The sequence below is a fragment of the Cololabis saira genome, chromosome 11 (genome assembly GCF_033807715.1).
Source record: "Cololabis saira isolate AMF1-May2022 chromosome 11, fColSai1.1, whole genome shotgun sequence".
Taxonomy (NCBI): Eukaryota; Metazoa; Chordata; class Actinopteri; order Beloniformes; family Belonidae; genus Cololabis; species Cololabis saira.
In genome coordinates this window covers 1250791-1275101 of record NC_084597.1, presented here as the reverse complement: position 1 = coordinate 1275101, position 24311 = coordinate 1250791, and the positions used below count along the sequence as shown (strand labels likewise).

Genomic DNA, 24311 nt, shown 5'->3' with positions numbered 1-24311 from the left:
AGTGTTTTTTGCCAGCGTTACACCAACGCAGACCCAACGCCGTAGGCTCTGCGTTGGTGTAACGCGGAACCATAAATCAGCCTTTAGAATATCCAATTAAATCATGTTGGACATTAAACTGACGCTGTTGTAAACCAATAAATCTAGCCAGAGCCTTGGTATTATCCAATCAGAACCAGAGGAGGGCGGGTTCGCCCCCGCCCCTCAGGGAAGACTGGGGGACCAGTAGTCACATCACGTCCAATTCACATATGTGCGTGGTGTGAAACTATCAAACAATGAACACGGCGTCAAAGAGCAGCGGTAGCGTTAACAAAGCGCTGGTTTTTAAAACTCGAACTAAATTAACTTTTCTTTTGAAAAAATGCTGGAAAAAGGGTCGCTAAGAGCCGGGGACACTGCGCTTCTTTCCCCCGCCCGCCCCCGCTGCGCTCGTGAAGAAAACAAACATGTGGAAGCGGCCGCCTGAGAAACCAGCGCAGAAAATGCAGAACCAAAGTTTACTCCGTACAGACAACGGGCTGAGCAGCACTGTTAATGCTGGAAATTACTTGCTGTTTGAGACTGTGTTTATGCTGCGTTATGCGTTAATCTCCGCTCGCACAGACAACCAGCTGCGTTAAGAAACAGACCCCGCTCTCGCGCTCCACGTGAGGACAGCGCGTCGTACTGTAATACAAAATTATGATTATTACACCTACAGACTTCGCCGTTAAAGTAGCCTACGTGATCTTTTTTGGCATGTATCTTTTCGTGTCCAGTCAACTGTGTGCGGGCAAAACTTGCAGATCATTGAATCGCCAGGCACGTTACACACAGACAAGGACGCACTCATACACACTCATACACACCCCCACCCGTGCACAACCAGTGTTCAGTGTTTTGGATATTTCAGCTTATATTTCAAAATGTTATATAAGTTCAATGAAGTTCATAGCTTGTTTTGTTTCTTCTGTTATTGGACACACAGTTTGTCATGCCATACCTGAAAAATCCCTGATGCTTCATGGCAAGCTGTGTGTCTGATGACAGAATAAATCAGACAAGCTAAAATTATTTGTTTACTGCATGAACTGTTGATATTTCCTTCTTTTTTGCACTTTAAATGGATATTGAAAGACCCATTTGAGTTATTTATTTTTTAGTTATTTCACAATAATTATTGTGAAATTATTATTTCACTAGTTATTTTATAGTCGTATAATTCAGGCAACAGCTCAAAAAGCATTTTTAATAACACTAACCCACATTAATATCGGATCGGATCGAATAAAATGGTGATAAAAAACAGAAAACAGAAGGGCTAATACAGCATTTAACTTTTTTTACTTGAAAACTTTGGGAAACGACCGCACGGCAAAAAAGAGGCCATTCTTAAAGTGTCAAAAATATTTTTTTTGCTTTAATCCCTGAATTCATTAATCTATTATGAAATACGTATTACTAATACACTGCAATGTAGTAGAAATGTAAAAATTTGGTTAGCGTGTCGATAAACGATGTGCGCTCCTAAAATTTCTGATTGTGCCCCTAAAAATTTTCAGTTAGGGGCTACTGTGCTCCTAGTGAAAAAAGTTAGTCTGGAGCCCTGCTAATCTGGAAAAATAAAAAGATAAATTCAGCTGATTTAATCTGGAAAATAAACCACAGCATCATCAGGGAATGTACACTGCAAAAACTCAACATCTTACCAGGAATATTTGTCTATTTCTAGTAAAAATGTCTCATTTTTAGTCAAAAAATCTCATTACACTTAAAACAAGAGTCATTACTGGAAAAACAACAATTTTCACCTTTTTCAAGTAAATTTTCACTTAAAATAAATAGAAAAATCTGCCAGTGGAACACGATTTTTTTTTCTAACTTTTATTATTTTATTCCTGCAGGATTTGCTAACTTTTATTATTTTATTCCTGCAGGATTTACTAACTTTTCTTATTTTATTCCTGCAGGGGTTTCGTGGGACCGTCTCCCGGACGAGCTTCTCCTCAGGATTTACTTCTACGTTTCTCTCCAGGATCTTCTGAAAGTTTCTGCCGTTTGCAAACGCTGGCATCGTCTGGCGTGAGTTTCTGTGGTGTTTGTCTCTTTTTTCCTTTCCTTTTTAATCTCAACATTTTGACTTTTTTTTTCTCAAGATTTTGACTTTTTTCTCGACATTTTGACTTTTTTCTTGAAATTTTGACTTTTCTCGACATTTCCATTTTTTTTTCTCGACATTTCCATTTTTTTTTCTCGACATTTCCACTTTTTTTTCTCGACATTTCCACTTTTTCCTCGACATTTCCATTTTTTTTTCTCGACATTTCCACTTTTTTTTCTCGACATTTCCACTTTTTTCTCGACATTTCCACTTTTTTTCTCGACATTTCCACTTTTTCCTCGACATTTCCATTTTTTTTCTCGACATTTCCATTTTTTTTCTCGACATTTCCATTTTTTTTTCTCGACATTTCCACTTTTTTTCTCGACATTTCCATTTTTTTTCTCGACATTTCCACTTTTTTTTCTCGACATTTCCACTTTTTTCCTCGACATTTCCATTTTTTTTTCTCGACATTTCCATTTTTTTTCTCGACATTTCCATTTTTTTTTCTCGACATTTCCACTTTTTTCTCGACATTTCCACTTTTTTCTCGACATTTCCACTTTTTTCCTCGACATTTCCACTTTTTTCCTCGACATTTCCATTTTTTTTTTCTCGACATTTCCACTTTTTTTCTCGACATTTCCACTTTTTTTCTCGACATTTCCACTTTTTTCTCGACATTTCCACTTTTTTCTCGACATTTCCACTTTTTTCTCTACGTTTCCATTTTTTTTTTCTCTACGTTTCGACTTTTTTCTCAAAATAAACCAGGAACCAAGTGTGGTTGATCAGAGAGGGACTCTTTAGACCGTAACACCGGTCATCCCTGTGTCGTTTCACCGAGAGTCAATAAAGCGATTAACGAGTGACGGATAATCATTGTCACTTTTCTCACACAGCTTTTCTTTCGTTTTAACATTTTCAGACATTGTTTATCTGAGCGTTGGCTAGTTGTTTTATCTTCCACACGTATCGGGACGTTTTTGTATCATGACATTTGGTGGAAACAATATATTGTTCCACCCCTAATGCAAGCACAATAAAAGTGTAATAAATACCGTATTGACCCGAATATAAGACGGTGTTTTTTGCGTTGAAATAAGACTGAAAAAGTGGGGGTCGATGATTTGAATCAGTCAAAATAACAGGCTTTTTCCTCTCCAATATATTGTTATAATCATTTGTTTCAGATGTACTCTCATTATTTTCTGTATGAAAATTGAATTTGGTTCAAAAAGTCTGTTTTCAAACTTGAGTCTTGAAAAAGAAGGTCGTCTTATAATCGGGGTCGTCTTATATTCGGACCAATACGGTACTTAAGTTTTCTTTGCGTTTCCTTTGGTGTTTTTCAGGTTGGACGAGTCCCTCTGGTCCAGCGTGGACCTGGAGGGGACGACCCGTCTGGTTCCGGCTCTGCAACAAGTCCTGACGACGGGAGTCCGGAGACTTCGCTGTCCCCGAACCTTCGGGACCGGAGACACGCTGCACTTCCCGGGACAGGAGTGAGTTAAAGTTAACCAGTTAAAGTTAACCAGTTAAAGTTAACCAGTTAAAGTTAACCAGGTTAACCACTAAAGTTAACCACTAAGAGTTAAATAAAATAATAATAATAATAATAATAATAATAATAATAATAATAATAATAATAATAATAATAATAATAGAAAAAAACCTTCGGGACCGGAGACTCGCTGGAGTTCCCGGGACAGGAGTGAGTCCTGCTGATAAAAGTCTTAGTGGTTACTAAGAGTTGACGGTGACCACTAAAGGCTGAATTATGCTTCTGCGTCAAAACAACGCCGTGCTGACGGCGTGTGGTTTTTGTCCACGCAGACCACACGCCGTCACCTGCGCCATCACTGACGTCACCTCCCGAAAATTGTAACTACGCGTCGAGCGACGCAGACCACACGCAGACGGAGAGGGCTGTGATTGGTTCACTTGGTAGCAACTGTTGGGGAATTTACCAAACCATTTCAGAAGTCCGCTTTGTGGTATATGAGTTTTATTCAGCCAGCGGTGAGCGGATCTACACAGACCAAAGTCTGGTTGATATGCCGACCCCGAGAGATTTTACAACAGGGTTTTTATACAAGAAGCCTGTGATCTTCCAATTCGGGACTACCCCCTGGGTCAGGAAGTCCATATATGGTATCGAGTCCTCGTCTCTGCAGGAGCTGGAAGTGGAAGCCACTCCCCCGGTGCCTGTCTCGGCAGGGATGCAAGACGCTGGAACTTGCGTGACAAAGTCTTGAGCATTGAATGAGACTGGCGCTGCCTGCAAGTCCTCGTCCCGGCAGGGGTCCTCAGGAGCTGGATCTTGCATGACAATGTCTTGAGCGGGGTATGAGGCTGGAGCAATCTGCAAGGCGTCGTTGTCCCTGCAGGGGCCACGTGCTGTTGGAATGCTTCATCACAACGCATTTCCGGTTTCCGGTTTGAAGCAGTCGTGAATTTTCAGCCTCTTTTCTTCGTTTATGTGTGGTTTTTTTTTTTTTTTTTTTTTTTTTTTTTTTTTTTTTGCACAATAGTTGTCCTTATCTCTTTGATTTACTGTGACTGGAAAAGTCGGATAAACCAGGAAAAGATCACTAACTAGCGGTCACGGGGGGAACTGCACCGTGGAGAAATGGAGTGACGGAGAAGTCCGAAGGTTCACGACGCCATCACGGTGACGGCGTGTGCTCTGCGTGGGTGTGACGCAGAAGGTTAATTCAGCCTTAAGAGTTCAAAAACCACAAGACAAGTTAAAAAAATAAATAAAATTAAAAAAACAATAATAATAAATAAATGAAATTTAAAAAAAATAAATTAAATAAATAATAATAATTAAAAAAGAAAAGTATGAAAACCACAAGACAAGTTTAAATAAATACAATTAAAAAAATAATTAATAATACAATTTAACAAAATAATTTATAAAATAAATAAATAATAATGAATGAAATAATAATAATTTAAAAAAGTATGAAAACCACCAAAACAACAAAGACTAATCTGAGCTGGTATTTCTATTTTTCCAGTTTGCTACAGATTGTAATTCAATGGTATTTATTTCTATAGCGTCTAATACAACAGATCTCTCTAGATGTTTGTAGAACTAGATCTTTATTAATCTGTGCTGGTTTTTCTATGTTTCCAGTTTGCTGCAGATCGTAGAACTGGATCTTTATTAATCTGTGCTGGTTTTTCTCTGTTTCTATGTTTCCAGTTTGCTGCAGATCGTAGAACTGGATCTTTATTAATCTGTGCTGGTTTTTCTATGTTTCCAGTTTGCTGCAGATCGTAGAACTGGATCTTTATTAATCTGTGCTGGTTTTTCTCTGTTTCTATGTTTCCAGTTTGCTGCAGATCGTAGAACTGGATCTTTATTAATCTGTGCTGGTTTTTCTATGTTTCCAGTTTGCTGCAGATCGTAGAACTGGATCTTTATTAATCTGTGCTGGTTTTTCTCTGTTTCTATGTTTCCAGTTTGCTGCAGATCGTAGAACTGGATCTTTATTAATCTGTGCTGGTTTTTCTATGTTTCCAGTTTGCTGCAGATCGTAGAACTGGATCTTTATTAATCTGTGCTGGTTTTTCTATGTTTCCAGTTTGCTGCAGATCGTAGAACTGGATCTTTATTAATCTGTGCTGGTTTTTCTCTAGATGTTTGTAGAACTGGATCTTTATTAATCTGTGCTGGTTTTTCTATGTTTCCAGTTTGCTGCAGATCGTAGAACTGGATCTTTATTAATCTGTGCTGGTTTTTCTCTAGATCAGCGGTTCCCAAACTTTTTTAGCCGCGCACCCCCTTCTATGTCTCAACCCGGTTGACGCACCCCCGATCCCCCACCCAAAAATGTGATGCTTTTTTTTTTTGTTTTTTGGTATAGTCTTACTAACATGTTGTATTCTAAATCTAGGCTATTAGTATGTAATCATGATGTTCAAAATAATTCAAAATAAAAAATCTTATTTTTGCATGTAAAACCTGTAAAACGATGTGTCGCGGCAGCTGGACTGTTAAACCTAAGTTATGGTTCCGCGTTAAATCGACGGCGTAGCCTACGGCGTAGGGTACGCGGCGACGCACAACGTAGGGTGCGCGTCGCCGCGTACCCTACGCTGTAATCTGCGTCGGTGTAACGCGGAACCATAAATCAGCCTTCAGACAACTCATCAAACGGAAGGTGGATGGCGGACATGAGTTCCCGTCCATTATTAAAGTCTTAGACTCCTGCGACAAAGATGTTTTATCCAAGATTAAATGTTTGCATCGTGATAGCATTGCCTGTTACAAGTTGCTCCGTGGAGCCTTTTTTTAGTCGTCAACAGGACCAGAGCCGTCAGAGCGACGACGCTCACAGAGAGACTGAGGAGCCTCTCGTTGCTCATGTTTGAAAAAGATTTGAAATGTGCATTTTCTGTATTTAACAGCGTTTGTGTGTAATGTATATGATTAAACATAAAAGGCAGCACGTCATTATAGGCGCCACTCTGCTCCTTCACCCTCCCCCCCCTCTCTCCTCCCCGACACACACACTAGTATGAGCTGCAGCTCCAATGCGCGCCCCCTCGAGCTGGAGCGCGAATGTTTTGGATTGACGGTAACTTTATGGAGAGGTAGAAAAAAAGAAGAGAGGAAGAGAGAGAAAGAATCGAGTGATTGACTGCTCCTTGCAGAAAGAAACAATTGCCACTGAGGCGACTATTTGGCTTAAGGTTGGCCTGATGGTTTTATAATAAAACCATCAGGCCGTTTTCTGCATTTTCTGCTAAACGAATAATGCAAACTACAGATCACGTCATTGGCATCCCAGAATAGAGGTGGCAAAGCGCATGTGGTGCGCTCTGAATTTGGGCACATCACCTCTACCAGCCTTATAGGTCTGGGTAATGTACTCGCAAATATCCAGTGTAACAGTCTTTGTGAGGAAAGATCTATTCTTCTCTTTTCCACCTCCAAAACAGACAGTTGTTGCGTCTCTCTCATGGAAGGTGCGCTCCTAAACCCGAATTGCGCAAACCCGAAGCGCGCACATGATGAGATGAGGTCTCTCCTCCTCCTCCATTTGCACAAATTGATGAAACCAAAACAAACTAAGCAAACGTAATTCATTTGGTAGATAGAGTCCAGTTACTACAGAATAGCCTACAGTTCAGTTGAACGTTACACTCCCCGAAAAAGTGTCGGGTCTGACACATCCACAGCATTAATTATGCAGGGCAGGCTGCGAGAGTGCAGATGGGTTTTATTACAGACGTGCATTTTGAATAGCCTGCATTTATTTATTCATTAAAATTACAGTTTTTGATTTAAAATTTTACAAAGGAAATGTTTATTTACACATCTTTATTGTGTGAAAAAAAAAATAATTATCAGACCGCCATTACATTTTTCATCTCGCGCACCCCCTAGAGGCAGCTGGCGCACCCCTGGGGGGCGCGCACCACACTTTGGGAATCCCTGCTCTAGATGTTTGTAGAACTGGATCTTTATTAATCTGTGCTGGTTTTTCTCTAGATGTTTGTAGAACTGGATCTTTATTAATCTGTACTGGTTTTTCTATGTTTCCAGTTTGCTGCAGATCGTAGAACTGGATCTTTATTAATCTGTGCTGGTTTTTCTATGTTTCCAGTTTGCTGCAGATCGTAGAACTGGATCTTTCCGGTTCCGTCGTTTCCACGTCCGTCATCGAGAAAATGGTTTCCTGCTGCAGAAATCTGGAGCGTTTGAGTCTGGAAGGTTTAAAACTCTCAGACGACGTCATCAAGTAAGAGTTTATTACAAATAATTACAAAAACAATCAATCAATTGGTTTGTAAAAATGGGATTCCCCAGAATACGAGTCGGGAACCCACGGCTCTCTAGCGCCGCCCTGGTGGTTCCCTGGAGCTTTGTAGGAAATGTTGACTTTTTTTTTTCTCTTTTTTTTAACTTTTTTTCTTCTTTTTATTTTTTTTCTTCTTCCCTTTTGTCTTTCTTTTTTTCTCCGTTTTTGTTTCTCCTTTTCTTCTTTCCTTTTTTCTTTTTTCTCTTTCTTTTTTCCTTGTCTTTTTTCTCTTTTTCCTTTTGTCTTTTTCTCTTTCTTTTCTCCTTTTCCCTTTTTTGTTTTTCTCCGTTTTCTTTCTTTGTCCTTTTTTTCTGTTTTCTTTTTTTCTTTTTTCCTTTTTTTTTCTCGCCATTTTGACTTTTTTTCCTCAAGATTGTACTTCAACATTAATCTTTATTTCCACTTTTTTCTCAAAATTATATTACTAATATATAATAAAATGTATAACTAATATAGAAACTGATAATTAATAACTAATATAGATAAATGCAGCATGTGTTTCCTTCATTCTAATTCTGATACGAGACTTTTCATTTTTTGCGGCTCCAGAAATATTAGTTTTTGTGTTTTTGGTCCATTATGGATCTAAAACATTTTGGGTTCTTTCTTTCTTTCCTAAACTTCTTGTTGTTTCTTTCTCAGTTCTCTGTCCAGGAATCCTCTCCTGCAGCAGCTGAACTTTCTTTCGTTTGGATCTAAACTAAACTAAACTTCTTTGTTTCTGTGTTTTTATCAGTTCTTTATCCAGGAATCCTCTCCTGCAGCAGCTGAACTTTCTTTTGTTTGGATCTAAACTTGTTTCTGTGTTTTGTTTCTCAGTTCTTTATCCAGGAATCCTAACCTGCAGCAGCTGAACTTTCTTTCGTTTGGAACTAAACTAAACTTCTGTGTTTGTTTCTCAGTTCTTTATCCAGGAATCCTAACCTGCAGCAGCTGAACTTTCTTTAGTTTGAAACTAAACTAAACTTCTTTGTTTCTGTGTTTTTGTCAGTTCTTTATCCAGGAATCCAAACCTGCAGCAGCTGAACTTGAGCGGCTGCTCCGACTTCAGCGCGTCCAGTCTGGCACAAACGCTGAGATCCTGCACAAGGTTAGAAACTCTAGAATAATCCTCTTATTTCTGGTTAAAATGATCCTGCACAAGGTTAGAAACTCTAGAATATTCCTCTTATTTCTGGTTAAAATGATCCTGCACAAGGTTAGAAACTCTGGAATATTCCTCTTATTTCTGGTTAAAATGATCCTGCAGAAGGTTAGAAACTCTAGAATAATCCTCTTATTTCTGGTTAAAATGATCCTGCACAAGGTTAGAAACTCTAAAAACTCTAGAATATTCCTCTTATTTTAGTTAAAATGATCCTGCAAAAGGTTAGAAACTCGAGAATATTCCTTTTTATTTCTGGTTAAAATGATCCTGCACAAGGTTAGAAACTCGAGAATATTCCTTTTATTTCTAGATTCCTGGTTTATTTTCCAGATTAAATCAGCTGAACGTTTCCTGGTTTATTTTCCAGATTAAATCAGCTGAACGTTTCCTGGTTTATTTTATTTCCAGATTAAATCAGCTGAACGTTTCCTGGTTTATTTTATTTTCCAGGTTAAATCAGCTGAACGTTTCCTGGTTTATTTTATTTCCAGATTAAATCAGCTGAACGTTTCCTGGTTTATTTCCAGATTAAATCAGCTGAACGTTTCCTGGTGTATTTTATTTCCAGATTAAATCAGCTGAACGTTTCCTGGTTTATTTTATTTCCAGATTAAATCAGCTGAACGTTTCCTGGTTTATTTCCAGATTAAATCAGCTGAACGTTTCCTGGTTTATTTTATTTCCAGATTAAATCAGCTGAACGTTTCCTGGTTTATTTTATTTCCAGATTAAATCGGCTGAACGTTTCCTGGTTTATTTTATTCCAGATTAAATCAGATGAACGTTTCCTGGTTTATTTTATTTCCAGATTAAATCAGCTGAACGTTTCCTGGTTTATTTTATTTCCAGATTAAATCAGCTGAACGTTTCCTGGTTTATTTTATTCCAGATTAAATCAGCTGAACGTTTCCTGGTTTATTTTCCAGATTAAATCAGCTGAACGTTTCCTGGTTTATTTCCAGATTAAATCAGCTGAACGTTTCCTGGTTTATTTTATTTTCCAGGTTAAATCAGCTGAACGTTTCCTGGTTTATTTTATTTTCCAGGTTAAATCAGCTGAACGTTTCCTGGTTTATTTTCCAGGTTAAATCAGCTGAACGTTTCCTGGTTTATTTTATTTTCCAGATTAAATCATCTGAACGTTTCCTGGTTTATTTTCCAGATTAAATCATCTGAACGTTTCCTGGTTTATTTTATTTTCCAGATTAAATCAGCTGAACGTTTCCTGGTTTATTTTATTTCCAGGTTAAATCAGCTGAACGTTTCCTGGTTTATTTTATTTCCAGGTTAAATCAGCTGAACGTTTCCTGGTTTATTTTATTTCCAGATTAAATCAGATGAACGTTTCCTGGTTTATTTTATTTCCAGATTAAATCAGCTGAACGTTTCCTGGTTTATTTTATTTCCAGATTAAATCAGCTGAACGTTTCCTGGTTTATATTATTTCCAGATTAAATCAGCTGAACGTTTCCTGGTTTATTTTATTTCCAGATTAAATCAGCTGAACGTTTCCTGGTTTATTTTATTTCCAGATTAAATCAGCTGAACGTTTCCTGGTTTATTTTATTTCCAGATTAAATCAGTTGAACGTTTCCTGGTTTATTTTATTTCCAGATTAAATCAGCTGAACGTTTCCTGGTTTATTTTCCAGATTAAATCAGCTGAACGTTTCCTGGTTTATTTTATTTCCAGATTAAATCAGCTGAACGTTTCCTGGTTTATTTTATTTCCAGATTAAATCAGCTGAACGTTTCCTGGTTTATTTTATTCCAGATTAAATCAGCTGAACGTTTCCTGGTTTATTTTCCAGATTAAATCATCTGAACGTTATTTCCAGATTAAATCAGCTGAACGTTTCCTGGTTTATTTTATTTCCAGATTAAATCAGCTGAACGTTTCCTGGTTTATTTTCCAGATTAAATCAGCTGAACGTTTCCTGGTTTATTTTATTTTCCAGGTTAAATCAGCTGAACGTTTCCTGGTTTATTTTATTTTCCAGGTTAAATCAGCTGAACGTTTCCTGGTTTATTTTCCAGATTAAATCATCTGAACGTCCTGGTTTATTTTATTTTCCAGGTTAAATCAGCTGAACGTTTCCTGGTTTATTTTATTTCCAGATTAAATCAGCTGAACGTTTCCTGGTTTATTTTATTTCCAGATTAAATCAGCTGAACGTTTCCTGGTTTATTTTATTTCCAGATTAAATCAGCTGAACGTTTCCTGGTTTATTTTACAGATTAAATCAGCTGAACGTTTCCTGGTTTATTTCCAGGTTAAATCAGCTGAACGTTTCCTGGTTTATTTTCCAGATTAAATCAGCTGAACGTTTCCTGGTTTATTTTATTTTCCAGGTTAAATCAGCTGAACGTTTCCTGGTTTATTTTCCAGGTTAAATCAGCTGAACGTTTCCTGGTTTATTTTATTTTCCAGATTAAATCATCTGAACGTTTCCTGGTTTATTTTCCAGATTAAATCAGCTGAACGTTTCCTGGTTTATTTTATTTCCAGATTAAATCAGCTGAACGTTTCCTGGTTTATTTTATTTCCAGATTAAATCAGCTGAACGTTTCCTGGTTTATTTTATTTCCAGATTAAATCATCTGAACGTTTCCTGGTTTATTTTATTTTCCAGATTAAATCAGCTGAACGTTTCCTGGTTTATTTTATTTCCAGATTAAATCAGCTGAACGTTTCCTGGTTTATTTTATTTCCAGATTAAATCAGTTGAACGTTTCCTGGTTTATTTTATTTCCAGATTAAATCAGCTGAACGTTTCCTGGTTTATTTTCCAGATTAAATCAGCTGAACGTTTCCTGGTTTATTTTATTTCCAGATTAAATCAGCTGAACGTTTCCTGGTTTATTTTATTTCCAGATTAAATCAGCTGAACGTTTCCTGGTTTATTTTATTCCAGATTAAATCAGCTGAACGTTTCCTGGTTTATTTTATTTTCCAGATTAAATCAGCTGAACGTTTCCTGGTTTATTTTATTTCCAGATTAAATCAGCTGAACGTTTCCTGGTTTATTTTATTTCCAGATTAAATCAGCTGAACGTTTCCTGGTTTATTTTATTTCCAGATTAAATCAGCTGAACGTTTCCTGGTTTATTTTCCAGATTAAATCAGCTGAACGTTTCCTGGTTTATATTATTTCCAGGTTAAATCAGCTGAACGTTTCCTGGTTTATTTTCCAGATTAAATCAGCTGAACGTTTCCTGGTTTATTTTATTTCCAGATTAAATCAGATGAACGTTTCCTGGTTTATTTTATTTCCAGATTAAATCAGATGAACGTTTCCTGGTTTATTTTATTTTCCAGATTAAATCAGCTGAACGTTTCCTGGTTTATTTTCCAGATTAAATCAGCTGAACGTTTCCTGGTTTATTTTATTTCCAGGTTAAATCAGCTGAACGTTTCCTGGTTTATTTTATTTCCAGATTAAATCAGATGAACGTTTCCTGGTTTATTTTATTCCAGATTAAATCAGCTGAACGTTTCCTGGTTTATTTTATTTCCAGATTAAATCAGCTGAACGTTTCCTGGTTTATTTTATTCCAGATTAAATCAGCTGAACGTTTCCTGGTTTATTTTATTTTCCAGATTAAATCAGCTGAACGTTTCCTGGTTTATTTTATTTCCAGATTAAATCAGCTGAACGTTTCCTGGTTTATTTTATTTCCAGATTAAATCAGCTGAACGTTTCCTGGTTTATTTCATTTCCAGATTAAATCAGCTGAACGTTTCCTGGTTTATTTTCCAGATTAAATCAGCTGAACGTTTCCTGGTTTATTTTATTTCCAGATTAAATCAGCTGAACGTTTCCTGGTTTATTTTATTTCCAGGTTAAATCAGCTGAACGTTTCCTGGTTTATTTTATTTCCAGATTAAATCAGATGAACGTTTCCTGGTTTATTTTATTTCCAGATTAAATCAGCTGAACGTTTCCTGGTTTATTTTATTTCCAGATTAAATCAGCTGAACGTTTCCTGGTTTATTTTATTTCCAGATTAAATCAGCTGAACGTTTCCTGGTTTATTTTATTTCCAGGTTAAATCAGCTGAACGTTTCCTGGTTTATTTTATTTTCCAGGTTAAATCAGCTGAACGTTTCCTGGTTTATTTTATTTTCCAGGTTAAATCAGCTGAACGTTTCCTGGTTTATTTTCCAGGTTAAATCAGCTGAACGTTTCCTGGTTTATTTTATTTTCCAGATTAAATCATCTGAACGTTTCCTGGTTTATTTTCCAGATTAAATCATCTGAACGTTATTTCCAGATTAAATCAGCTGAACGTTTCCTGGTTTATTTTATTTCCAGATTAAATCAGCTGAACGTTTCCTGGTTTATTTTATTTCCAGATTAAATCAGCTGAACGTTTCCTGGTTTATTTTATTTCCAGGTTAAATCAGCTGAACGTTTCCTGGTTTATTTTCCAGATTAAATCAGATGAACGTTTCCTGGTTTATTTTATTTCCAGGTTAAATCAGCTGAACGTTTCCTGGTTTATTTTCCAGATTAAATCAGATGAACGTTTCCTGGTTTATTTTCCAGATTAAATCAGCTGAACGTTTCCTGGTTTATTTTCCAGATTAAATCAGCTGAACGTTTCCTGGTTTATTTTATTTTCCAGGTTAAATCAGCTGAACGTTTCCTGGTTTATTTTATTTTCCAGGTTAAATCAGCTGAACGTTTCCTGGTTTATTTTCCAGGTTAAATCAGCTGAACGTTTCCTGGTTTATTTTATTTTCCAGATTAAATCATCTGAACGTTTCCTGGTTTATTTTCCAGATTAAATCATCTGAACGTCCTGGTTTATTTTATTTTCCAGGTTAAATCAGCTGAACGTTTCCTGGTTTATTTTATTTCCAGATTAAATCAGCTGAACGTTTCCTGGTTTATTTTATTTCCAGATTAAATCAGCTGAACGTTTCCTGGTTTATTTTATTTCCAGATTAAATCAGCTGAACGTTTCCTGGTGTATTTTCCAGATTAAATCAGCTGAACGTTTCCTGGTTTATTTCCAGGTTAAATCAGCTGAACGTTTCCTGGTTTATTTTCCAGATTAAATCAGCTGAACGTTTCCTGGTTTATTTTATTTTCCAGGTTAAATCAGCTGAACGTTTCCTGGTTTATTTTCCAGGTTAAATCAGCTGAACGTTTCCTGGTTTATTTTATTTTCCAGATTAAATCATCTGAACGTTTCCTGGTTTATTTTCCAGATTAAATCATCTGAACGTTTCCTGGTTTATTTTATTTTCCAGATTAAATCAGCTGAACGTTTCCTGGTTTATTTTATTTCCAGATTAAATCAGCTGAACGTTTCCTGGTTTATTTTATTTCCAGATTAAATCAGTTGAACGTTTCCTGGTTTATTTTATTTCCAGATTAAATCAGCTGAACGTTTCCTGGTTTATTTTCCAGATTAAATCAGCTGAACGTTTCCTGGTTTATTTTATTTCCAGATTAAATCAGCTGAACGTTTCCTGGTTTATTTTATTTCCAGATTAAATCAGCTGAACGTTTCCTGGTTTATTTTATTTCCAGGTTAAATCAGCTGAACGTTTCCTGGTTTATTTTATTTCCAGATTAAATCAGATGAACGTTTCCTGGTTTATTTTATTTCCAGATTAAATCAGCTGAACGTTTCCTGGTTTATTTTATTTCCAGATTAAATCAGCTGAACGTTTCCTGGTTTATTTTATTTCCAGATTAAATCAGCTGAACGTTTCCTGGTTTATTTCCAGATTAAATCAGCTGAACGTTTCCTGGTTTATTTTATTTCCAGATTAAATCAGCTGAACGTTTCCTGGTTTATTTTATTTCCAGATTAAATCAGCTGAACGTTTCCTGGTTTATTTTATTTCCAGATTAAATCAGCTGAACGTTTCCTGGTTTATTTTATTTCCAGATTAAATCAGCTGAACGTTTCCTGGTTTATTTTCCAGATTAAATCAGCTGAACGTTTCCTGGTTTATTTTATTTTCCAGGTTAAATCAGCTGAACGTTTCCTGGTTTATTTTATTTTCCAGGTTAAATCAGCTGAACGTTTCCTGGTTTATTTTCCAGGTTAAATCAGCTGAACGTTTCCTGGTTTATTTTCCAGGTTAAATCAGCTGAACGTTTCCTGGTTTATTTTATTTCCAGATTAAATCAGCTGAACGTTTCCTGGTTTATATTATTTCCAGATTAAATCAGCTGAACGTTTCCTGGTTTATTTTATTTCCAGATTAAATCAGCTGAACGTTTCCTGGTTTATTTTATTTCCAGATTAAATCAGTTGAACGTTTCCTGGTTTATTTTATTTCCAGATTAAATCAGCTGAACGTTTCCTGGTTTATTTTCCAGATTAAATCAGCTGAACGTTTCCTGGTTTATATTATTTCCAGATTAAATCAGTTGAACGTTTCCTGGTTTATTTTATTTCCAGATTAAATCAGCTGAACGTTTCCTGGTTTATTTTATTTCCAGATTAAATCAGTTGAACGTTTCCTGGTTTATTTTATTTCCAGATTAAATCAGCTGAACGTTTCCTGGTTTATTTTCCAGATTAAATCAGCTGAACGTTTCCTGGTTTATTTTATTTCCAGATTAAATCAGCTGAACGTTTCCTGGTTTATTTTATTTCCAGATTAAATCAGCTGAACGTTTCCTGGTTTATTTTATTCCAGATTAAATCAGCTGAACGTTTCCTGGTTTATTTTATTTCCAGATTAAATCAGTTGAACGTTTCCTGGTTTATTTTATTTTCCAGATTAAATCAGCTGAACGTTTCCTGGTTTATTTTATTTCCAGATTAAATCAGCTGAACGTTTCCTGGTTTATTTTATTTCCAGATTAAATCAACTGAACGTTTCCTGGTTTATTTTCCAGATTAAATCAGCTGAACGTTTCCTGGTTTATTTTCCAGATTAAATCAGCTGAACGTTTCCTGGTTTATTTTATTTCCAGATTAAATCAGCTGAACGTTTCCTGGTTTATTTTATTTCCAGATTAAATCAGCTGAACGTTTCCTGGTTTATTTTATTTCCAGGTTAAATCAGCTGAACGTTTCCTGGTTTATTTTCCAGATTAAATCAGATGAACGTTTCCTGGTTTATTTTATTTCCAGGTTAAATCAGCTGAACGTTTCCTGGTTTATTTTCCAGATTAAATCAGATGAACGTTTCCTGGTTTATTTTCCAGATTAAATCAGCTGAACGTTTCCTGGTTTATTTTATTTTCCAGGTTAAATCAGCTGAACGTTTCCTGGTTTATTTTATTTCCAGATTAAATCAGCTGAACGTTTCCTGGTTTATTTTATTTCCAGATTAAATCAGCTGAACGTTTCCTGGTTTATTTTATTTTCCAGGTTAAATCAGCTGAACGTTTCCTGGTTTATTTTATTTCCAGATTAAATCAGCTGAACGTTTCCTGGTGTATTTTCCAGGTTAAATCAGCTGAACGTTTCCTGGTTTATTTTATTTCCAGATTAAATCAGATGAACGTTTCCTGGTTTATTTTATTTCCAGATTAAATCAGCTGAACGTTTCCTGGTTTATTTCCAGGTTAAATCAGCTGAACGTTTCCTGGTTTATTTTCCAGATTAAATCAGCTGAACGTTTCCTGGTTTATTTTATTTTCCAGGTTAAATCAGCTGAACGTTTCCTGGTTTATTTTCCAGGTTAAATCAGCTGAACGTTTCCTGGTTTATTTTATTTTCCAGATTAAATCATCTGAACGTTTCCTGGTTTATTTTCCAGATTAAATCATCTGAACGTTTCCTGGTTTATTTTATTTTCCAGATTAAATCAGCTGAACGTTTCCTGGTTTATTTTATTTCCAGATTAAATCAGCTGAACGTTTCCTGGTTTATTTTATTTCCAGATTAAATCAGTTGAACGTTTCCTGGTTTATTTTATTTCCAGATTAAATCAGCTGAACGTTTCCTGGTTTATTTTCCAGATTAAATCAGCTGAACGTTTCCTGGTTTATTTTATTTCCAGATTAAATCAGCTGAACGTTTCCTGGTTTATTTTATTTCCAGATTAAATCAGCTGAACGTTTCCTGGTTTATTTTATTCCAGATTAAATCAGCTGAACGTTTCCTGGTTTATTTTATTTTCCAGATTAAATCAGCTGAACGTTTCCTGGTTTATTTTATTTCCAGATTAAATCAGCTGAACGTTTCCTGGTTTATTTTATTTCCAGATTAAATCAGCTGAACGTTTCCTGGTTTATTTTATTTCCAGATTAAATCAGCTGAACGTTTCCTGGTTTATTTCATTTCCAGATTAAATCAGCTGAACGTTTCCTGGTTTATTTTCCAGATTAAATCAGCTGAACGTTTCCTGGTTTATATTATTTCCAGATTAAATCAGCTGAACGTTTCCTGGTTTATTTTCCAGATTAAATCAGCTGAACGTTTCCTGGTTTATTTTCCAGATTAAATCAGCTGAACGTTTCCTGGTTTATTTTCCAGATTAAATCAGCTGAACGTTTCCTGGTTTATTTTATTTCCAGATTAAATCAGCTGAACGTTTCCTGGTTTATTTTCCAGATTAAATCAGCTGAACGTTTCCTGGTTTATTTTATTTCCAGATTAAATCAGCTGAACGTTTCCTGGTTTATTTTATTTCCAGATTAAATCAGATGAACGTTTCCTGGTTTATTTTATTTCCAGATTAAATCAGCTGAACGTTTCCTGGTTTATTTTATTTCCAGGTTAAATCAGCTGAACGTTTCCTGGTTTATTTTATTTCCAGATTAAATCAGCTGAACGTTTCCTGGTTTATTTCCAGATTAAATCAGCTGAACGTTTCCTGGTTTATTTTATTTCCAGATTAAATCAGCTGAACGTTTCCTGGTTTATTTTCCAGATTAAATCAGCTGAACGTTTCCTGGTTTATTTTATTTCCAGATTAAATCAGATGAATTTATCTTTTATTTCCAGGTTAAATCAGCTGAACGTTTCCTGGTTTATTTTATTTCCAGATTAAATCAGCTGAACGTTTCCTGGTTTATATTATTCCAGATTAAATCAGCTGAACGTTTCCTGGTTTATTTTATTTCCAGATTAAATCAGTTGAACGTTTCCTGGTTTATTTTATTTTCCAGGTTAAATCAGTTGAACGTTTCCTGGTTTATTTTATTTCCAGATTAAATCAGCTGAACGTTTCCTGGTTTATTTTATTTCCAGATTAAATCAGCTGAACGTTTCCTGGTTTATTTTATTTCCAGGTTAAATCAGCTGAACGTTTCCTGGTTTATTTTATTCCAGGTTAAATCAGCTGAACGTTTCCTGGTTTATTTTCCAGATTAAATCAGCTGAACGTTTCCTGGTTTATTTTATTTTCCAGATTAAATCAGCTGAACGTTTCCTGGTTTATTTTATTTTCCAGATTAAATCAGCTGAACGTTTCCTGGTTTATTTTATTTCCAGATTAAATCAGCTGAACGTTTCCTGGTTTATTTTATTTTCCAGATTAAATCAGCTGAACGTTTCCTGGTTTATTTTATTTCCAGATTAAATCAGCTGAACGTTTCCTGGTTTATTTTATTTCCAGATTAAATCAGCTGAACGTTTCCTGGTTTATTTTATTCCCAGATTAAATCAGCTGAACGTTTCCTGATTTATTTTATTTTCCAGATTAAATCAGCTGAATTTATATTTTATTTCCAGATTAAATCAGCTGAACGTTTCCTGGTTTATTTTACAGATTAAATCAGATGAATTTATCTTTTATTTTCCAGATTAAATCAGCTGAACGTTTCCTGGTTTATTTTATTTCCAGGTTAAATCAGCTGAACGTTTCCTGGTTTATTTTATTTCCAGGTTAAATCAGCTGAACGTTTCCTGGTTTATTTTATTTCCAGATTAAATCAGCTGAACGTTTCCTGGTTTATTTCCAGATTAAATCAGCTGAACGTTTCCTGGTTTATTTTATTTCCAGATTTAATCAGCTGAACGTTTCCTGGTTTATTTTATTTCCAGGTTAAATCAGCTGAACGTTTCCTGGTTTATTTTCCAGATTAAATCAGCTGAACGTTTCCTGGTTTATTTTATTTCCAGATTAAATCAGCTGAACGTTTCCTGGTGTATTTTATTCCAGATTAAATCAGCTGAACGTTTCCTGGTTTATTTTCCAGATTAAATCAGCTGAACGTTTCCTGGTTTATTTTCCAGATTAAATCAGCTGAACGTTTTCTGGTTTATTTTATTTCCAGATTAAATCAGCTGAACGTTTCCTGGTTTATTTTATTCCCAGATTAAATCAGCTGAACGTTTCCTGATTTATTTTATTTTCCAGATTAAATCAGCTGAATTTATATTTTATTTCCAGATTAAATCAGCTGAACGTTTCCTGGTTTATTTTACAGATTAAATCAGATGAATTTATCTTTTATTTTCCAGATTAAATCAGCTGAACGTTTCCTGGTTTATTTCCAGATTAAATCAGCTGAACGTTTCCTGGTTTATTTTATTTCCAGGTTAAATCAGCTGAACGTTTCCTGGTTTATTTTATTTCCAGATTAAATCAGCTGAACGTTTCCTGGTTTATTTCCAGATTAAATCAGCTGAACGTTTCCTGGTTTATTTTATTTCCAGATTAAATCAGCTGAACGTTTCCTGGTTTATTTTCCAGATTAAATCAGCTGAACGTTTCCTGGTTTATTTTATTTTCCAGATTAAATCAGTTGAACGTTTCCTGGTTTATTTTATTTCCAGGTTAAATCAGCTGAACGTTTCCTGGTTTATTTTATTTCCAGATTAAATCAGCTGAACGTTTCCTGGTTTATTTTATTTCCAGATTAAATCAGTTGAACGTTTCCTGGTTTATTTTATTTCCAGATTAAATCAGCTGAATTTATATTTTATTTTCCAGATTAAATCATCTGAACGTTTCCTGGTTTATTTCCAGATTAAATCAGCTGAACGTTTCCTGGTTTATTTTATTTCCAGATTAAATCAGCTGAACGTTTCCTGGTTTATTTTCCAGATTAAATCAGCTGAACGTTTCCTGGTTTATTTTATTTCCAGATTAAATCAGCTGAACGTTTCCTGGTTTATTTTCCAGATTAAATCAGCTGAACGTTTCCTGGTTTATTTTATTCCAGGTTAAATCAGCTGAACGTTTCCTGGTTTATTTTATTTCCAGGTTAAATCAGCTGAACGTTTCCTGGTGCAGTTTCTCCACCGATCACGTGAAGTCGGTCGTGAACAACGTGAGTCCCGACGTTTCCGGCGTGAACATCAGCGGCTGCAGAGAGAGAATCACGCTGGACGGTTCGTAAACCGTCACCATTTCCTGTTCATTTCTGCAGATATCCAGTATTTTAGTAATCCAGTATTCTACTTAACATTCCATCGGTTCATCGAGTAATCAGATAAAACGTATTTTTGTTGCAGTTAAAGAGCAATTATGACATTTTTACTTTTTCCTCAAAATTTTGACTTTTCTCAACATTTCGACTTTTTTCTCATGCTATCATTTTCATCCGACCATTTTCATCCGACCATTTTCATGTGATCATTTTCATTGATCATTTTCATTGATCATTTTCATGTGATCATTTTCATGCGATCATTTTCATGCGATCATTTTCATGTGATCATTTTCATTGATCATTTTCATGTGATCTTTTTCCAGATGTGAAGGTTTTGGTGAAAAGATGCCCCAAAATCCAGACTCTAGATTTGAGGTAAGACGAGACGTTTAGACTCAACAAACGCTGAAAGTGTGAGGGTTAAAGTCACGTGACCAGATCACGTGACCAGGTCATGTGACCCGGTCATGTGACCCGGTCATGTGACCAGAACTCTGTCAGATTGTTGTTTGAGGGAATTCAGACTTTTAGCCCCGAGATTGTGTTTTTAATCCAAGTTTATTTGTGTTTTAGTGACAGTGAGACGGTAATAAGTTACAGTTACTAAGTCACAGTTACATTAATAAGTTACAGTTACTAAGTTACTTTTATTTGTTCCTTCAAATTTTGCCTTTTTTTCCTTCAAATTTTGCCTTTTTTTTCCTTCAAAATTTGCATTTTTTTCCTTCAAATTTTGCATTTTTTTCCTTCAAATTTTGCATTTTTTCTTTTTTTTCTTTTTTCCGCCTTTTTTTGTTGAAATTTATTTTTTTCTTTAATTTTCCTCTTTTTTTTCTGCTTTTTTTTTCTTGAAATTTCGCCTTTTTTTCTCGAAATTTAGCCTTTTCTGTGTCTTTTTTCTTTATTTTCCTCTTTTTCCGCCTCTTTTCCTTCAAATTTCGCCTTTTTTTCTTTCTTCTTTCTATATTTTCCTCTTTTTTGCCTTTTTTTGCTTTTTCCTTCAAATTTCACCTTTTTTCCGCCTTTTTTTTTTCTTGAAATTTTGCCTTTTTTCTTTCTTTTCCTCTTTTTTCCGCCTTTTTTCCTTCAAATTTTGCCTTTTTTCTGGAAATTTCGCCTTTTTCCTCGAAATTTCGCCTTTTTTGTCTTTTTTTCTTTCTTTTCCTCCTTTTTCGCTTTTTCCTTCAAATTTCGCCTTTTAATTTTTTCTTTATTTTCCCCCTTTTTTTTCGCCTTTTTGTGTTTCAGTGACACTGAGACGGTGATAAGTTAGTAACTCTGTGTTTCAGTAATAAGTTACAGTTACTAAGTTACAGTTACTCTGTGTTTCAGTAATAGTTACTAAGTTACAGTTACTTGTTACTCTGTTCCAGTGACAGTACTCTGCTAATGGCCGACAGCTTCCCGGTTCTGAAACAGCTGAAGTTTCTTCAACATCTGTCGCTGAGTCGCTGCTACCACGTCCACCTAGCCGCGCTAACGTAAGCTACCAAGCCCCGCTAACATAAGCTACCTAGCCGCGCTAACGTAACTTAAGCTACGTAGCCGGCGCTACCTGGTTTTTATTTAATTTTGTCTTCGGGTCAAAATGACCTAATTCTTCCTTCCTTCTTTTCTCCCTTCCTTGACCCGGAGACAGCACAAGGGTTAACATATAATAATTTAATAATTAATAATGTGATATTACATTTATTAATATATAATAATGTATAATATTAAGTTATTAATATATAATAATGTATCATATTAATTATATAATTCATTAATATATAATGTATAATATTAATTTATTGATATATAATAATGTATCATATTAATTTATTAATATATAATAATGTATCATATTAATTATAATTTATTAGTATGTAATAATGTATACTAATAATTATATAATTTATTAACATATAATAATGTATAATATTATTTATATAATTTATTAATATATAATGTATAGTAATGTATTGATATATAATGTAGTAATATATTATGTCCAATATTAATGATATAATTAATTAATGTATAATATTAATTGTATGATTAATATATAATGTATAATAATTATATGTATTAATATATTATATAATTTATTAACTTATAATAATGTATGTAATATTAATTATATAATTTAATATATTATATAATGTATGAATATATAATATTTATATAATTCATTAATATATAATGTATTGATATAAAATGTATAATATTAATTATAAAATGTATTATTATGATGTGTAATAATTATATAATTTATTAATATATAATTAATAATATGTATTAATATATATTGTATAATTATATAACTTATTACTATATAATGTATGATATTAATTATATAATTTATTAATATATAATAATTAATAATAATGTATTCATATAAAATTTAATAATAATGTATAATATTAATTTATTACGGTATATATAATGTATATTAATTATATAATTTATTAATATATAAGAATGTAATGTATTATATTAATATATAATATAAATGTATTAGTATATAATGTATAATATTAATTTATTAATATATAATAATGTAATAATAATTGTTATATTTAATTTATTAGTATATAATAATGTATAATATTAATGTATTAATATATAATTATAATAATGTATGAATATATAATAATTAATAACTTTTCTCCCCCAGGGATCTGAAATCGTTTCCTTCCCTCCTCCTCCTGGACGTGTTCGGTCTCCTCCAGGATTCTCAGCTTCCGTCGCTGCAGAAAGAGATTCCTGGCGTCGCCGTCAACGCCCGGCCGTTCTCCGCCGTGGCCCGGCCCACGCCGGCCGAGTCCGGGAGACGGGCGGCCGAGATGTGGAGCCGCCGGTGCCGGCTCCGCCTGGTCCGGTAACGGTGCAAAAACTCCAAATCAAACGGGAATATTTGTCTTATTTCCAGTTAAAATGTCTCATTTTTAGTCAAAAAAAAATGTCATTACACTTAAATCAAGACTCATCACTGGAAAAAACAACAATTTTCACCTGTTTCAAGTAGATTTCCACTTGAAATAAGTAGAAAAATCTACCTAAGATCTATCTAAGATTTTTTTTTTTGCTTGTAATGGCAGATTTTTCTCCTTATTTCAAGTAAAGAAAGAAAGAGAACGCTCACTCGCACAAAAAACGTACGCTCGCACAAAAAAAACGCTGGCTTGCACAAAAAAAAGTTCGCTCGCACAAAAAAAACGTACGCACACCAAAAAACTTTTGTGGGAGCGAGCGTTTTTTTTTTTTTTTCATGCGAGAGCGTTTTTTTTTTTTTTGTGCGAGAGAGCGTTTTTTTTTTTTCGTGCGAGAGAGCGTTTTTTTTTTTTTCGTGCGAGAGAGCGTTTTTTTTTTTCGTGTGAGAGAGCGTTTTTTTTTTTCGTGCGAGAGAGCGTTTTTTTTTTTCGTGCGAGAGAGCGTTTTTTTTTTTTCGTGCGAGAGAGCGTTTTTTTTTTCGTGCGAGAAAGCGTTTTTTTTTCGTGAAAGAGAGCGTTTTTTTTGTGCGAGAGCGTTTTTTCTTTCCTTCTTTCTTTCTTTCTTTCTTTCTTTCTTTCTTTCTTTCTTTCTTTCTTTCTTTCTTTCTTTCTTTCTTTCTTTCTTTCTTTCTTTCTTTCTTTCTTTCTTTCTTTCTTTCTTTCTTTCTTTCTTTCTTTCTTTCTTTCTTTCTTTCTTTCTTTCTTTCTTCACTTGAAATAAGTAGGAAAATCTGCCAGTGGAACAAGATTTATCTTCTCATTACACGCAAAAAAATCTTGTTCCACTGGCAGATTTTTCTACTTATTTCAAGTGAAAATCTACTTGAAACAGGTGAAAATTGTTGTTTTTCAACGACATTTTGACTTTTTCTCAAAATTCCGCCTTTTTTTCTCAAAATTACAACTTTTTTCTCGACATTTCTACTTATTTCAAGTGAAAATTTACTTGAAACAGGTGAAAATTGTCAAATAAGTTATTTTTCTG

At 34.6% G+C, this 24311-nt stretch overlaps 1 protein-coding gene across 1 annotated transcript in view; it reads left to right on the top strand.

Moving 5' to 3' along the window:
- skp2 (S-phase kinase-associated protein 2, E3 ubiquitin protein ligase) overlaps positions 1-23611 on the top strand; it is a 42892-nt gene extending 19281 nt beyond the window's left edge. Inside the window, exons 3-10 of the mRNA XM_061733602.1 lie at positions 1953-2064; positions 3442-3591; positions 7711-7845; positions 8897-8995; positions 20186-20313; positions 20678-20729; positions 21728-21835; positions 23011-23611. Of these exons, the coding sequence (XP_061589586.1) occupies positions 1953-2064; positions 3442-3591; positions 7711-7845; positions 8897-8995; positions 20186-20313; positions 20678-20729; positions 21728-21835; positions 23011-23218 (992 nt within the window). The 3' untranslated portion in view covers positions 23219-23611. The remainder of the gene's footprint in view (positions 1-1952; positions 2065-3441; positions 3592-7710; positions 7846-8896; positions 8996-20185; positions 20314-20677; positions 20730-21727; positions 21836-23010) is intronic.
- The last annotated feature ends 700 nt before the right edge of the window (positions 23612-24311 follow it).